This window comes from Leucopleurus acutus (genome assembly GCF_964270905.1).
Source record: "Leucopleurus acutus genome assembly, chromosome: 9".
Lineage (NCBI taxonomy): Eukaryota > Metazoa > Chordata > Mammalia > Artiodactyla > Delphinidae > Leucopleurus > Leucopleurus acutus.
Genome location: NC_139144.1, coordinates 67,783,966 through 67,802,013, shown reverse-complemented (window position 1 = coordinate 67,802,013; position 18,048 = coordinate 67,783,966). Strand labels below are relative to the sequence as shown.

The window sequence follows — 18,048 nt, the reverse complement described above, 5'->3', positions numbered from 1 at the left end:
TCCCTTTTTATTGAAATATGAAATTGTGCTAAACACTAATAAAAAGGTCAGCTATTATTTTGGCAGTGATTTTATGATTTTTTTTCTTTTTTTGGTGTGGAAATTGCAATTGATTGAATAGGGCTTTCACTCACTTAAAATTTATGGTAATTATAAAAATCCTATTTGTTTTTTTCCCCCTTAATGCTGAAAGAGACAGCTGAGATTTCTTTACCAGATTTCTTTAATTTGGAGTCCTACTGCAAGCCCTACCAGTTGGGAAAGGGATTTCCCACCATTAGGTCAAAATGAATGCTCTTTCATTTTCTTGGATGGGAGTTAGGAAGCATCAGCAGCTCCAGGGATTGAGAATTGACAGTGCTTGGTTTCTGGCATCAGCAGCTCCAAAGATTGAGAACTGACAGTGCTTGGTTTCTGGCTCTACAATCTTTATTTTAACCCAATTCCAGTTTCTTATGCTCAGGTTGTTTGAGGCTTCTAAACAGCACCAGCAGTCCTAGCTGGCTGGTACTTCAATTGCTACCATTTGGGAGAATGATTGCAGCAAATGCCAAATGTACTTTTCAAACCACTTTAATCAAATAAGGGAGATTTATCGGAACAAGACCCCCATAAAATATGCTTAAGTTCCTGCTTAGCATCTGAATGAATTCTGACATGATACATCCTTCCCCTCCCCAGCTGTGAAGCTAAAGCAGCAGCTTCAGGGCTGGTTTCAGGATTCAGAAATGCACACAGAGGGGCCAGGATGGCTGAGTAGCCCATTTGTCTCTGGCCTCCACCCTTGAGGCCTTGCCAATCCCTAGCTGACAGTCTCTCAAGTTTCACGATCTGGATCTTTCCAAGGCAGGCAATCTATACTGTTGTTGGAGAGTGACCGCGGTCCTCTTTAGTGTACAGATAGGCAGAACAATGCCAAATCCATGCAGAGATAAGTCTACCATAGTGGAACTAAGGTAGTGCTCAGGTCCTGGTCATTCCTAATTGATTGCCTGGTCAATGTCAAGGAGTTCCAGGAATCAGTTTTTTTCTGGTCCAGGCAGTAGTTTCCTCAGGAGGCACTTAGGCCCGTTAGGTGGTTCAGAGCATCTAGCATGGGCTGCAGGACTTGAATATAACTCCAGGTGGAGCCTGGTGAACCCTGCTTAGCCTCTTGCTGGCAGCCATGGTGGGCCTCAGCTCCCCAACCCTTGGGACAGAAACTGAAAATGTCTGTTTTCTGAGGTTGTGGACCTTTGCAGGAAAGAGTGCAGTGCTTCCTGGATGCTGAAGAAGGGATCTAGGATGAGAGAATGCTGAAAGCTGTCCAGCGTCAGGTGGCTGCTCACTAGTGGGTCAGAAGTAAATCCTTAGTGGCACATTTGAGCAGTCAACTGGCAGCCAGTACACTTTCTGCCTTACTTCTCTGTGGCTGACCATCCTGGGAAACCTAGATATAAAATCCGTATGGCCTTAGATCCAGCACATTGTTGAACAAGATTGGAAGTGAGAGATGAGAAGGGTTTTCAGGGCAGTGTTGGGAGTCCTTGGCAGTATTTCCAACAGTCAAATGGAGATTACATATTTATGGATAAAGCCAATGGGTAGTTTAAATGACTGATTTTCCACCTCTAGCTGGAATCGTGTCTCATTGTAGATTATGGCTAGGATCCTGCTAACTGGAAGCCCTGATTAGTTGAATGATATTTAATAACATATGGGAAATAAGTCAACTTTTGTTTGGCTTGATAAGGTAAAGTTTGAATTATGTTCTTATTTGTTAACAAAACTGGAGCAGTGGGGATCATTAGTGATTGGTAAATGGGGAGAGAAGGAAGACTTTGCTGTGTTGGGTAGAGACACTGGGCTGAGGCTACCCCTCTGGCTGTCAGGGAAGAAAAGGTAAAGGGGTGCAGAAGGAGTTAACAGAACAAGCCTGAGACTGCCATCCTTAGAAAGGCCTGCTTGCAAGATTAACCTGTGCTTGGCGTCTGGGAACTTGACTGGTAAACAGTTTCCTACACTGAAATAAAACTTTCCCTAAATGATAAGAGTAGCTTGCTGTGCCTAAATTGTGCAAACTGTATGTTTTATGTTAAATACTTGTTTTCCTTTAGGGAGTCTGGAATTTTAGAATGTGCTAGGCATAGGGGTGCTTATGTGACCAGCTGATAATAAAAACCTTGGGCAGTGAGTGTGTAATAAGTTTCCTTGGTAGACAAATCTTTACATGTTCTTACAACTCAGTTGCTGGAGAAGTTAATTGCATTCTGTGACTTCATTGTGAGAAGACTCTTGAAGCTGCTTCTTGTTTCCTCCAGACTTTTCCTGGATATCAGAAATGGGGAGTGGTGGGCTTAAGTTGATTTTTTTTAAAGGCATTTACCTTCAGATTTTAGAAGAAAAAACTCTGTACTGTCCAAATAAAACATCTCTATGGGCTGTATTAGTAGTCAGTTTGAGATTCCTGATCAGTTACAAGGTCTGGCTTCTTACAGCTTTGTAAAGGGCCATTGTGTTGCACCATTCCACGAGGTGCCATTCACAAATTGAGCCTGGGGCTCACATTCATACAATAGAGTTGATGTTTACCATAAGCATGGGGTTCTTCTTCGGCATTATAATACAGTACTCCTCTAATACTTTTTAGTTGTGTGATATTTGTCTTAGAAGTTCAAGTAAATTAAATGTATGCTAAGTTAGAAATGTTGCATGGAGGGTAGCTGGGAAAGAATGAACAAAAAAAGCATACTTGTTTTATTATGAAATTGTTCACACTGCCTTTTTTTCAGGACCCTTGCGCCTTTGTTATTCCATTAAAATTGCTTTGAAATTTAGGGACAAAGTCACATGAACTATCTATATATGAAAAATTATAACATTAATAGAGTGCTTAATATTTGCTTGTTACTCTGTATGCTGTGTACTTTTCACCTATTATGAGGTACAATACTAGTAGTATCTAGAGAAGTGCAGGCACTTTGACTTGGATCTTAAGTTGCAGAACCAGGAGTCTTTCTCAAGCACTCTGTTGTCTTCCACACAAAGGTATGTTGGCAAACTAGCTCTCCATTTCCGTGGTATAAATACTTCCACCAGGACCAGTTTCAAGCAATGTAACATCACTGTCATGCAAATTAATAAAAATTCAGTCAGCTCTGACAAGACAGCATGGCCGGACTCCAGCTTACCACTGTTTCACAAAATGGTTTCAACCAGGCTTTTCTAACCCCAGTGCACCCCCTGCACTCAAAGGGTACCAGGTCAAAAGAGCCTCACTTAGCTGGCAAGGATGCCTTTGGTAGAAGCTGATTATAGGGACTTGGAAGATGTTTTTTTTTTGCTCTTTGTGATACACCTATGAAACAGTGATTATTAATTACTGTCTTTTGGAAGCTTTAAGACAAGCGTATTTACCTTCTTCCTGTTCAGGCACCCATCCTCATCTTTCAGCTACAGCTTCAATCTCAACTCATAGTACATAGTTATTTAGTGCCTTAGGAAGAGTAGCAAAGTTAAAACTGGGTGCCTAGTCTGTAAACTGAGTAAATATTTGAAAGAGGCAAATATACGGATGCCCCAAAAAGGCTGTCCACAACGTTGTAGGTGGCTAATTTCTCTCTTCATGCCCCTTTGACTCTGCCAGGGAACAAAGCAGAAACATCCCTTCCATCACAGCTCCCGCAATATATACCTTTTCTCTGTTGACCACTGTCCTCATCATTGCATTTCATCTATTTCCTTTCTGTTTCATGTGGAGTATACACAACCAAGTATTGACAAGAGGGTTAAGATTAAAATTAGGTATTTTCAACTGAAACAAAATAATTAAAAAGAGCTTTCAAAAATTTCTTCAGTGAAGTAGTGTACCCATTGTTTTCCTATTCCTAAGACTTTATATTTTTCAAAATAGTTATTTGCAAATACAGTTTTTAATTACCCATATTAATGGAAGGAAATATTTGTATGAATTAGCTAAAATGGAAGGATTATTCCCTGTTCCCTCCCTATCAAATAGTTCTCATCAGGGCAGTCATCTTAGCTTTCCTGGTGTGGCAATGCTGTACCAGCCATAGTAAGTAGGAAACACAGCAATAGCAAAAGCCACAAACAGTGGCATGAAATGGAGATTGTAGAAGGAAGTGATGTTTAAAGTCCACCATCTAAGTGAAAATAATCCACCAAAGTGATTTGTAAAGCAGAAAGCGTTTTGAAATCTCTTATTTGGTTCCAGGCATCTTATATTGTAACCTCTGGAGGGAAAGATGCGGTTAGGAAAGATGGGGGATTAAGTATGGAGGAATGGTAGTGTAAAGAAGAACAGATGTTAGACTTGTAGTTACTAGAAGAAGTGTGCAGATATATTTGCGAAAAGATCGATGTCAAAAACATACAGTAAAATATCTTTTTCATCTTTCCATCTTAGCATATCAAAGCACTCCTTAAAGATGTTCTTGTTAATCTTCACAATATCTTGAAATATAACCCTCTTAGCCAATAGAGAAATGGGTCTTATAGCTGTTTATAAGAATTACTGTCTTAAATAAGAGGTTTGTTAGACTTGTAAATGTAATTAAGAAATTCAAGAATTGCCTTCTTTTAAAAATATTCTTTGACTTATGATTGATTTTTAGGACTCTTGCTCTATAGGAGAGAGATGGACTCGATCTCTGAGGTTTCCCTTGCACGCTATGTTACAGAATGTCTGTTTCTATTTTTATTTTTGCCCCCATGCTATGTACTCATGTAATCATTGCACAGTGTCTGCTTCATTTTCCCTATATATATATTGAGGGAAATAGACTAAATGATCCTTGAGAGCCCTTTCTAGGACCACACACATCTCTCCTAAGTTCTGTGCCCCAAAATACTATGGCTAATCAAATCAAGATTCCATTTCATGTCATATTATGTATCCAGTTGTCATGTATTCTGTAAAAACATTTAGCTAACCTTCCACGTTACATGTTAATCACAGAAAAGCTCAGAGTTTCTGCCAGCTGTGTTAACTGAAAATTCTTTTACTTCAGACATCAGTGCTTTATTAACTCAACGTAATTGGCAGACATTTTGGTTTGTTAAAATTAACTTTCCAAATGAAGTGAAACTTCTTTCTCTAACTACAAAACCTAGTGGAAAAAAACCATTTCAATGCAGTTCTTTCTACAATGTATATTGACTTTGACAATTCAGGTGTATACTTTTCAAACTGAGGTTACTAAGACAGTAACCTAACAGCTGAAATGTAAAGAATAGCCAAGGAAATCAGGGTGTGAGCAAAAAAATGTTTTATCTTAAATTCATGTGAATGTCACATTAAACTTCTCAATGTATCTTTATTCTAATATAGAAAAATATAAATTGCTTATGGACTCTCTGGCAACCTGTCTGTTCTTCCCCAATGTGAGAAACTGAAACTTAGTACTAAGGTATTACACATTAACATTATTGGTTTGTAAAATTAACTCTTGTCACCAAAAGTCCAGTAGCATCCTGAGGGGAAAGCACAGACAAGGCACCTTCTGGGAAGGAGAGTAGTCATCAGGAGCGCTATATGACTCAGAGCAAGCAAGGGTTCCAATGGCTTGGAGACATAAAAAGTCATAATTTTACCAAATGCAAGCATATTGTCTTAATAAAACTTTGAGTATCGTAAACTTGATTTCTTATAAAAAGATATGTCCACAAGTGAAACAGTATAGTTGGAAAGCAAGATGCAAGAAAAAGTTCGTTTTTTAAAGGTATTTGATGTCTCTCAAAAAGGCCATTTCCATCATAACCATATTATTTAAGAATTAGGATATTACTTTATATTAAGATATCCTACATCTGCTTAACTAAAAAAACTGTTCTGCTTATGTAATTAGAGTATCCTAAATTTCTTTATTACCGAATGGAAGTTAATGGCCCATGCTATCAAAGGTACTTGATAGAGTTATTGTAAAATCTCGGAGGTATTTAGAGAAAAGAACTCTAATGTCAACTTTTTTCCTGCATTGAAACAACGTAACGCATAACATTCTGTGGCGCATAGCATTGCATTTTCATTTATAGAGTTCAGATATTCAAAGTAAGTACCAAGATGGACCAACTTTATTATGTTAGGAAATTCTGATTTTCTTCCTAGTTAACAAACTTTATACAGCTAGGGTATCTCAAGGGTGACATACCTGTAGGATTTGAGCAGGGATCATAAATGATTGCAGGGAGCTGGCTGGGCACAGTAGGAAACTAAAACCCAGCAGTTATCTAACTTGGGCTACAGTTTGGGTCTAGTGTTATCATACCTTCAGAATTTTTAAGAGAAGGTAGGTAACCTGAATCTTATACCAGGTCTTCTAATTTGTAAATGTTGACAGATAATTCAAACAAACGTTGTTCAGACCAATGAAAACCTGTTTGTGGGCCACATTCATCCCTTGGGTTGCCAGTTTGCCACCTCTGACCAGATCTATTAAACATAAGCTCTGTTTTATTGAGGCCAATAATAGCATAACATAAAGACTTTTAACTGTGGTCCTCAGAAAATAGTGTCTTGGTTTTAGAGTTTATAGTGAAAATGGAATAGGTAGTTCATTGTTATATTAAAATATAACAATATTAACGATAACAATAATAACAATATTAAAATGCATGCATAATAAATACATAAAATCACGTTGTATTCTAAAGCAAGACAAGTGTTCATTTTCCTTTTTTGATAGAAATAACACAATTGGAAATCAGAAACCTTCACTGATAGCAGTATGTCTTGATATAAAATTTCTTTAAGGCTAAGTTTTATTTATTTATTTATTCATTTATTTATTTATTCTTTGCTGCGTTGGGTCTTCCTTGCTCTGCACGAGCTTTCTCTAGTTGCGGTGAGTGGGCGCTTCTCTTGTTGCAGAGCATGGGCTCTAGGCACACGGGCTTCAGTAGTTGTGGCATGCGGGCTCAGTAGTTATGGCTCACAAGCTCTAGAGCGCAGGCTCAATAGTTGTGGCGCACGGGCTTAGTTGCTCCGCGGCATGTGGGATCTTCCCAGACCAGGGCTCGAACCCGTGTCCCCTGCATTGGCAGGCAGATTCTTAACCACTGTGCCACCAGGGAAGTCCAAGGCTAAGTTTTAATTGTACTAGTATTGCAGGTATTTTGTCTTGGTAGACCTCAAGTTGTCCAAACAGTGAAGGGGAGGGAAAAGCAAGCCTTCTTTAAACTATACCTCTCCCTAGGTGACTTGATTTTTTGCTTAGCAGATCACAGACTTTTCCCAGATACATTAAAGCTATAAAATTATTTTGAGTTTAGTACATCCATAGTAGTTGTGTGTCTTAAACCAGAGAAGTGAGGTCATTTCTTAACCTAATAGCAAGGAGGATTTTCTTACAGTCAGAGATGGAAACACCCCAATCAGATTGTATGTCCTTGGAAGAAGGTATGACCTTGATGACTCTTAGAAACAACACTTCATTGATTTGCCTTTGAAAACTTGCCTAACGTGCACTCTCAGGTTCTTACCTTAACAGGGTTTTTCCTCCAAAACAGTTTGAATGTCTGCTTCTTCCTTGTAGGTAGTGAAAAAGAGTTTGCAGTACTAAGCTATTTATGAATATCTTCTCCTGGTAGCAGTTACCCTATCACTTTCCCACTTATCATTGTATACATCCAAACTACCCCCAACCCTGATGACACAAATGTGCAGAAGAGGGAAGAGGGAATGGGGGGACGGCTGCAAGTGACATTTTTCTTTGTCCCACTGTGTTCTTCCATTTGTTCCGTCATTGAAGGCAGACTCAATTTCTTGAATCTATTTCCTAGGTTCTGCATATGTAGAATATAATTTATTGAAACATTTTTCTCTTTATTATAATCTGGTCATAGCTTGCAGTCTGTCTTATAGAAAACTGAATTACTGGCAAAAGTGTTTTTGCTTCAGTTTCTCCTGCTCTCCACATTGCTGTCAGTGTCCAAGGTACAAATCTGATTGTGTCACTTTCCTTCCCGAAAAACTTTAGGGCTCCTCATAATTCAGGATAAAGTCCAAAATCTTTATCATGGCCTACAGGCCTTTCATCTTTCATGATCTGGGTCATGCTCAGGTTTCCAAAGTCAACTCTATACTCCCACAGCATCTTGTGCAAATTATCTATCATGACATTTATCACACTGTTATCAGCCTTAAGTTCCTTTTTTTGCCTTTACCATTAGACTAACCTCTTTTATAAAAGTGTATTTTATGTCTTTCAACTGTTCCCAGAATCTAGCAGAGTTCCTAGCACTAAATGAATGAGTCTCCTGGTTCCTAGGCTGGAGGTACAGGAACTGTGTTTTCTTTTTCTTTGTTTTGTGTATGTTTTTGACAATATTATCCCCTTTTACCTGGAATGCCGTCTATTTCCTCTATGCCTCCACTTCAGTTTACCTTTCTCTATGTTTTCACAACACTTTATTCATATATCCAACAGAGTATTATTAAATTATGTTAATTTCAATGTAATCTCTGTCTAATGGTCAGACGGGGACTTAGATTCTAAAATATATAAATAAAAGCAGTGATTGGCACAGAGAAGGTAACCATAGAGATGAGTGAATGAATGATCCTTATTAATGGTATGCTAGAAATTTAGTGAAGTAGTCTGCAAACAGTGGATCCAAATTTGTGGCTCAAGGGTCAAGTTCAGCTTGCACATCTCTTTTTTGGGGGGTGGGGGTCAGCTCAGTGTTTTTTAAAACATTGGTATATAAGGATGCTCTTCTGTTTCCTCTCCCAGATGTCATATACTCAGTAGCTTTACAGAGAGGTTACTGCTTGCAGCTGAAGGTATTTGAGTGTGTAACAACTGCTCTAGTGTCCCATCATTTTGTGGCTACAGTACCTTAAATGGAGGCCTAAAGACCTGATTGAGTAATCCAAATCTTTATATACCTAGTTTGCTACCAAGAAGAAATAGCCACCATTGAAAAATTCATTCAATATTTTGAATTTTTTATTTCATTCTGAGAATCTCAAAGTACCAGAACGTGTGTGTACCTCATCCTTGTCTGAAGTAAGCATTTTCAAACTGTTCTGAGGAATACTGCATGAGAGAAAGATGGCCATATAAGGTAGAAAACACAAACTGTTATATTCACCACATGTAGTATCATAATAAAGGCTTAGAAGAGTCTTGTTTAACTTTGTTTAGTCCAAACAAAGTCCACATTTGGCCATGGGACCTTTTTAAAAATAATATCTCGTCAACCACTTTTCCAAAAAAAAAAAACAGTTTGGAAAACACTGGCTTAAAGAAAAGGACTATGTGATCTAGGGGTTATTCAGTATTTGGGGGGTGAAGAGGGTCAGAGTTCTAGATATTAGAATTTACTAAAAATGAGAGAAATGAAGGAGAGGGTTGCGATTGAATAGAGGTCAAATCAATTACCTTAAATACTACATACAGTCATTTGGGAAACAGACTATAAAACACATTCATAGTTTCTCTTTTTCTCTCTCTCCCCGCCCCCCGCCCGTGGTCTTTTACTCTCTGTCTCTATCTCTGATTTCATCCTCACACCAACCCTGTGAGGTAAGTAGCACAAAGATTTTCATCTCCACTTTGCCACTGAAGAAACTAAACCTGAGAAAGGTAAAATGACATACCTAAGATCACACAGTCAGTAAAAGGTAGGGCACCAACGTAAAACCAGATCTTTTGACTTCTAGTCTTTCCACAGTATCACCCAGACTCATATCGTATTAGTGTCCCTATTGTATATAGTTTTTCATTGAGTGAAAACTGCATTTGAAAAGGGAAATAGGTTTTTAGCACATGACTGTGAAGCGGCTTGTGATTGATGGTCAGATTTCCAAATTGCTGAACAGCAAACAGAATCAGCAAGTAAACCAAAAGTAGATTACTAAACAGTGTTGAGATTTTTCAGAAAGTTTGTTATATCATACAAGACAATGCTGTAGGTTTTATATCAAGATTTTTCCTTTTCTGAATTGGTGGTTTAAATATTACACTGTGCTGTTTGATTACTATTGTTTTTTTAAATGATGGCTTTATGAGGATATAATTCACATGCCATGTAGTTCACCCATCTAAAGTGTACAGTTAAATGATTGTCAATATATTTAGGATTATGCAATCATTACCGCTATCAGATTTGAGGAATTTCATCATCCCCAAAAGGAAACCCTGTATTCATTACAAGTGACTCACCCCCAGCCCCACCCCGTTCCAGCCCTAGACAACCATCAATCTATTGATACTTCATCTCTCTATGGATTTTTCTGTTCTGGACATTTCATATAAATGGAGTCATATGATATGTGGTGCATTGTGACTAGCTTCTTTTACTTAGCATGTTTTCAAGATTAATCCATATAGTAGCATGCATCAGTGCTTTTTATTGTTGAATAATATTCCATGTATGTATATTTTAGATTTTATTTATCCATTCACCAGTTGATAGACATTTGGGTTGTTTCCACTTTTTGGCTATTATGAACAATGCTGCTATGAACATTTGTGTACAGATTTTTGTGTGGACATATTTTTAGGTATCTTGGGTATATACCTAGTAGTAGATCATGTGGTAGTTGGTCATATGGTAGGAGATCATATATCATATAGTAGTGGGTCATATGGGAATTCTGTGTCTAACCTTTTGAGGAAGACTCTTTTCCAAAGTGACTGCATCATTTTACACTCCCACCAGCCATATATGAGTTCCAGTTTCTCCACGTTGTTACCAACTCTTTTTTTTTTGTCAACTCTTGTTTTTATAGCTATCCTAGTGGGTATGAAGTGGTATCTCGTGGTTTTGACTTGCATTTCTCTGATGACTAATGATGTTGAGCATCTTTTCATGTGCTTATTGGCCATTTGTATATCTTCTTTGGAAAACAATTTGGATCTTTTGCCCATATTTTAATTGGATTATTTGTGTTCTTATTATTGAGTTGGAGTTCTCTATATATTTTAGATATGTCGCTTTCAGGTATGAAATTTGCAAACATTTTCTCCTGTGGGTTGTCTTTTCATTTTCTTGATGGTGTCCTTTGAAGCATAAAAGTTTTTAATTTGGATGAAATCCAACTTATCTATTTTGTTATTTGTACTTTTAGTGTACCAATCTAGGAAAGCACTGCCTAATCCAAGGTCATGAAAATGTATGCCTCTGCTTTCTTCTACAAGTTCTATAGCTTTAGCTCTTACATTTAGGTCTTTGATCCACTTTCAGTTAATTTTTTGTATATGATATGTGGTAGGGGTCCAGTTTTATTCTTTTATTTGTATCCAGTTGTCCCAGCACCACTTATTGAAAATACTTTGATTACTCTTGTTTTAATAGAAGAAAATAAGAATGCTTCAAAGTCATGAGCTTCAAAGTCATGAGCTGTGAAGAATGCTGATGTTCTGTTTTGTGTAGCATTATGTATGACATCGAGATCTGGAGAGAGATAAGACCATTTCATTCACACTGAACAACTGCTCATTTTGCATTTATTTCCTCTGTCCTTCAGGTTTGAGTTCTCTGAAAATCAATTTGTTTTGATGCCTGTAAGATATACAAAGCTTTAAAATATTCTCTTATAAAAGGAAGGATTTAGGAATGATTGATTTGTGAGCAGAGATAATATGTTGATTCATAATTTAGCAAAAATATGTAATCTTTTTGGTCCAATGTTTTTAAAAAGGTAAAAGTATGTTTGGTAGCCTGTTTCAATCCATTTTCAGCAAGAAACATTATCCCACCTGATAACTGTTCTTATGGAACTCAAAAGTAGATTATATTATACGATTTTCTAACATAGTGATGGAGGAGTTGGATAATTAGGAAAATGGAAAAGTGCAAAGTCAGATTCATGCAGACTAGGGATCCAAGACCTGGACAGTAGGATAGGTATATATTAAGATGTTCTGGTTCCAGGAGTTTTAAAACTGATTAGCGAAACTGTTATGTTGCATCGCTTACTGTTTATATTTGTTATTCTTAGATATAGAAGGAAGCAGAGAATATATTTGATGTTGATGGATAAATTGGGGCTAGATTTCCACATGGATGAGGGAAGTGGCTGCTTGCTCGAGTAGACCTCAGGAATTCAGTTCTGTCTACCAGCAATCTGCTCTGCCTAAAAATCTACCATAGAAGATATTTTTTGAATTTTTAAATATTTTCATGTGTTTCCTTTTTAAATACAAATACTCTGGAGAAGGGATATCAATGACTAACTGGCAAGTGGGAGAAGGTAACTAGATAGTGGAAAGAAAGGCCTGGAGATTCCAAAGTAGAGGGTACTTAGACAGTTTTATATTTTCCAGTTGTAAAAGAAATATGTGTTTAGTGCAGAAACTTAGAAGAGCATGGAGAAGAGAATAATTATTATAATTCCACCACCTCTAGGTCACGACTTTTAACATTTTAGTGCGTTTTCCCTGCTGTGTATAAAATAGATAACTAACAAGGACATACTGTATAGCACAGGGAACTATACTTAATATTTTGTAATAACATGTAGGGGAAAAGAATCTGAAAAAAAATAGATATGTATGTGTAACTGAATCACTTTGCTGTATACCAGAAACTGACACAACATTGTAAATCAATGATACTTCAAGAAAAAAAAAAAGGAAAATACATTTTAGTGTCTTTTCCTTGTTCCATGCCTAATGTTGATGGTTGAGTTAGCATACTTTTGTTTACATGTCTATATTTTTTCATGCTGTTAAAAGCTGTCAGCGTTTCTTTTTTGTCAGCATTATTTTAACTGACTGCATATATTTCATTTCATTCAATGGGTATACACTAATTAGATTAAGTTAAATCTTTAGGTTATTCCTCTTGTGCTTTTAAATTTCATAGAAATAGTTTTGGTAGTTGTCCACTCCAGGGGAGCTTCTTGCATAGATTCTGTGGGAAGGAGGCTAGTCAGTAAGCTGTGCAGTGGAGGCACCTGCTATAATAGGCCTGCCCCAGCATTAGAGTCAAAGGAGGAGGACCACAGCTGAACCAGTTATATGGGAATTGTTCGTTCCTTCCTCCCAGCTGTCAATATACTGAAGGGAAAGAGAGGCTGTGAAAATAGGGGAGAGATGAGAAGGAATCAAATCACTGATTATGCCTTGTTTTCCCAGTGAAGGTTCTTTAGGCCTCAGGCCAGGCTCTGCCTAGGGGAGGGGAAAGAGCTTTAACTGGATATGTGATTTATGTTTTAAATTGGGTTAAGTTAACTTGAAATGGACTTTTTTTTTTCTTTTAATACTTGAACGTTTTTGGAAGTTAAATTGGTTAAGGTTTATTTGAAGATAAGAAAGGGATATGCTGGATGGCAAATTGAAAGTGATGATTGGGGAATTCCCTGGAGGTCAGTTGTTGGGCCTCTGGGCTTTCACTGCCAAGGGCCCGGCTTCAAGCCCTGGTCAGGGAACTAGGATCCCGCAAGCTGCAAGGCACAGCCAAAAAAACAAAAAAGTGATGATTAGAGTAAAATTATCAAGCTGCGGGCTTCCCTGGTGGCGCAGTGGTTGAGAGTCCGCCTGCCGATGCAGAGGACACGGGTTCGTGCCTCGGTCAGGGAGGATCCCACATGCCGCGGAGCAGCTGGGCCCGTGAGCCATGGCCGTTGAGCCTGCGCGTCGGGAGCCTGTGCTCCGCAACGGGAGAGGCCACAGCAGTGAGAGGCCCGCATACCGCAAAAAAAAAAAAAAAAAAAAATTATCCAGCTGCTGCTTGTTTGAATCTCCCACCAAGTAATATTGGGAGATGTAGTTTTCTGATTAACTTAAATGATGATATTAATGGAGAAGAGCGATCTGACGTAAAATTTATTGCCTCTTAAAAGTGTTAACCATGCGGAGGTGTGTGAAAGCTTGATTCTTAAAGTGATACAGATATTGATTCTCTGAGCTCTAGGGGGAGAGGGTGGACTCTTTTTTCCTGTAAAAAAACAAACAAAAACTTGTAAGGAGATGTGGGTCAAAGGGTACCAACTTTCAGTTATAAACTGAATAAGTTCTGGGTATCTAATATATAGCGTGATGATTATAGGTAATAATAGTATATTGTATACTTGAAGTTTGCTAAGATCTTAGATGTTCCCACCACATTAAAAAAATGTAACTATATGAGGTGATGGATTTGTAAATTAACTGGATTGTAGTAATCATTTCATAGTGTATACACATACTAAGTCATCGCATTGTACACCTTAAACACCTGATTGTAGAACCTAAATATATACAATTTTTATTTGTCAATCATACCTCAGTGAAGCTGGAAAAAATGACTTTTTCCTTTGCATATTGTAAACCATTTTGAAAACTTCTGTATAGTGCAAATAATTAAACATCAGTGCAACACATTATCCCTTCTCAAACATGAGCATGATATCATGTAGCCTTTGGGTATATCCTTCCAGGCTTCCTTGTGCCTTTTTAAAATTGCTTATTGCCTTTTTTTCCCCAAAATTGAGATCATACTTGTAAAAATTTCTGTGGCCTGCAAGAGGTTGCATAAGGAAGCAGAAATTGTTGTAACACAAAAATGTTCACTGATGAAGTAACCACTGAACATTCCTGACTTCTCTCTTAAAACTTGAATTTATTCACCTATCCAACCACTGTCTCTCTGTGCTGGGGTCTATTTAATGCAGATGGATTGGGAAATCAGTGAAGGATACTGGAGATCTGTGTGGTCACTGACAAATTTGTCTAGGTTGGACCAGTTGAAAAACTAATAAAGAAAAATATCTAGAGATGACAACAGGATGGGCACTTCAGTGAAGAATGACTGTACATGACATATTAAGATAAGCTTTTGGGAACATCCATGTAGCTCTCATGAAGGATTGCTGCCATGATGGTGCCATGTAAGTCACGCAATGGAAAATGATGTGCTATTGCATATCATTTTGACAGAAAAATCACATCCCCTCCAAAAAAAACTCCCACTATTTTTATTCATTCTTTGATTATTTAATAATTAGTTGATAAGTATAAAGGTTGCCTCAGTGTTGTTAAACTGCCAAGGTAATTTTTTTTAATCTTATAGGGTATTTTTTCAGGGTAAATTTTCAATCAAATCTTTGTTCCCTGTTATGAATATGAACAAATACTTATTATGAGTGTGAATACTTAATAGCCTTCTACTAAGTACCATTTATTGATGATAACAAGGGTCACCTGTATTTAAGTTTTTCTAAAGTTTCTAGACTGTTATAATAAATAGTAACCAGATAACCACATTTTCCTACTGAGTAAGCATATGCTAGAAAAGCTAGTTTTATCCTAAGTTAAGTACATACTTTTAAAAACTTATACGCACAAGTTATAATAAAAAATTTCGTTAACTTTTTTTAGGTCTAATTATAAGTTCAGTATAGAAGGTACCACTTCTGTCTCTTATGGAATTAAGGCAAAATTTCTCAGATTCTTCTAACTCTGATATATTGATGACTAGTGACCATTAGACTGGTGTATGCAAATACCTTAGCTAATCTGCTAAATGGGCTTTTAATTATGTGCTAACTTGTTCTTTTAATTATTCTAGTTGTCATATAAATAAATTAGCCTCTGGGGTATTTGCCGTGTTCCCATTCTCTGAGATCCTTCTGGCTTTCTACTGTGCAGGTGAATCACCTGGGGAATCCTGTTAAAATGCAGATTCTGATTCAGTATGCATGTAGCTTGGAGGCAGGCAAAATTCCAAATTTGAAGCCAGCTTCCAGGACAATGCCAGTGCCAATGCTGCTGGCTTTTCGACCACATTTTGAATATCAAGGCTTTTAATAGCAACTTTGGGAACGCAAGCCAGGCAAACTTGTTGAAGCCATTTCTTGTTATGATAACTTTATGATTCACTCCTAGTTTATTAGTAATATATATTTTTCCTGTGGGGATATATATATTTACTTATAACTTGTAGCACATGAGTTTTATTGTAGTTTTTGTGTTGGGCATGTCATCTACAGTGGTATTTATAAAGAATGGTAACATACTGATGATGATGATGTAATAATTGACATGTATTGACTACTTATGTCTGATACTGTGCTTTACAAAGTTTGGCTAAATTTTCTCAACAAAACCATGCCGTAGACATTATTGTTGTTATCCCCATTTACTAATGAGGAGGCTTGGTAACAAGTTTAATGACTTGCCCAGAGTCACACAACCAGAAGGTGGCAGAGCCAGGATGTCAGCTCAGGTAGTCTGACTCTAGAGCTTGTACTTTTAATCTCTTTACTAGTCTGACAACAGATAGAAAGCATAGGCTTAATATAATATCAGGTATCTGAATTTTCTAGCTTCTGTCGCCATTCATATAAGATACATTTGAATTTTCTAGCTTTCTCCCAAAAGGCCTTCGAATAGCATTTTCCTTCCTTATGTTTTCATTTTTTTGTGTCTTTCCCATAGATACTGATGATCTGTGATTTGTTACCAGTTTTTTTAGTCTTCCTTTTTGTATATTTGTGCTTAGAGAAAAAGATCTCAACTTTCATATTCTTTTGATATGAAAATTTATGAAGAATGAAAAGTTAGATAGTACCCTGCCAAGAATGAAAGATAAAAGTGTTTTTAGTAATGTTGAGACTATGTGTTTCTGCCAAAGAGTAGTAGCCCAGGAAAACATCAGGTTCTATAGGATCATCACAAAAGAATGGTTGATTCTTCTGTGTGTGCTTAAAAATTGGGAATTTTTTTCTTTATCCAAATGGTAATTATATTCTAGTAATTAGTCTGGAGACATACCTTCTGAGTTCTCCTGAAAAACCACCAGATGGTCTTAGAGAAACCAAGAGAAACTGAGAACTCTGCCTTAGCTTCTCAGCCTGTTAGATGTTGACAGTTGTGTAGTGCTTGAGCCTTCATCCCGTGTTAAGAAGTAAGTACGTACACAGGTGTTTGTAAAAATATATGAAAATGAGTGAAAGCTGTTTAGGATTAGAAAAATATGTTACCATAGCTGCAATTTGATTTGGAAATCGGTACGCACAGAACAGGTCATGATAACTAAGAATATAACTAGGTCATTACTCATGTCGAAGTAATAGAAGGCTGTTTACTTTCATTATCTCTGTTTCTTTCACAGTCCGTCAATATTATGGAACTGACTTTACAAAAGTATGGAAGCTATGAAAAATTTGAACAGGCCACCGGTGGTAGCCTGCTATCTAAAACTCGAATCTGGAGTCATGTTAGGAAATACATGATGAAAGAAGGCTGCATGGGTGAGGTATGAATCATGAGTAAGCATGACAATTTGAGCATTTTAACTCTCAGTCACTGCCACGTGTTTGTTTTTTCTGCAGGTTTTGTTTTCCCAACGCTATTTACTCATTAAATAAGTCACCCAGATTTCTTACTAAATATAAGTCTAAGTTTTTATTGCATTGAATTGTTAATGTTCAGTTTTTTTCTGTTTTTCCGTTTTTCTTACTACCATTTTTGTATAGCTTGTAGGATTATGTGAATTGGCTTATGAAAATTATTAATGAAGAGATTTGGCACAGTGACTTCTCTTATTAATGTCCAGTTCCTAGTGTTCAGTCTCAAAATAAGCTTTGGCCCAGCAGTGACCAGGACTCTGGCTCCTGTACCTTCCTTTGCATTATTCCAGCCCAGGGGACTATATTTGAGAGCACTGCAGAGGCACAATTTCAGTTCTCTGTGTCTTCCTCTGCACAGCTGTCTACTTTTCTTTCAATCCAGTAAAGGTTCTTGAGTTCCCAAAGGCTCAAAGTTCCAAGGGTCTGCATTTCATCTTCCTGGTTTTGGGGAGATTCAAGATGGTGTAAACAAAAGAAAAAGGTGTTAATTTATGGGTCCATTGTTTTCTGTGAAAACTTTCACCCCCTGCCTTCTACGTTTTGTCTTTTATATATATATATTTTAACTCTTGCTCTTTAGATTGTAGTTCACCTCACTGAGGACCTGCTTTCCCGAGCTTCCATGACAGTAGTAAATGGATGTCCAACACTGACCATCAATGTTTGCACCGCACGTGAGCATTGGCTGGAAGGAATGCTGAGGCATGAAATAGGTAGGGGGCAACCCTTCTCCATTTATTCAGTTGTAATAGCAGAAATTACTTCAA

The 18,048-nt window shown here is 37.3% G+C and overlaps 1 protein-coding gene across 1 annotated transcript in view; it reads left to right on the top strand.

The window, feature by feature from the left end:
- MATCAP2 (microtubule associated tyrosine carboxypeptidase 2) overlaps positions 1 to 18,048 on the top strand; it is a gene marked incomplete at its 5' end in the record, with an annotated part of 90,156 nt that overhangs the window by 32,601 nt on the left and 39,507 nt on the right. The window contains 2 exons of the mRNA XM_082846214.1: positions 17,044 to 17,187; positions 17,862 to 17,994. Coding sequence (XP_082702340.1) covers positions 17,044 to 17,187; positions 17,862 to 17,994 — 277 coding nt within the window. The remainder of the gene's footprint in view (positions 1 to 17,043; positions 17,188 to 17,861; positions 17,995 to 18,048) is intronic.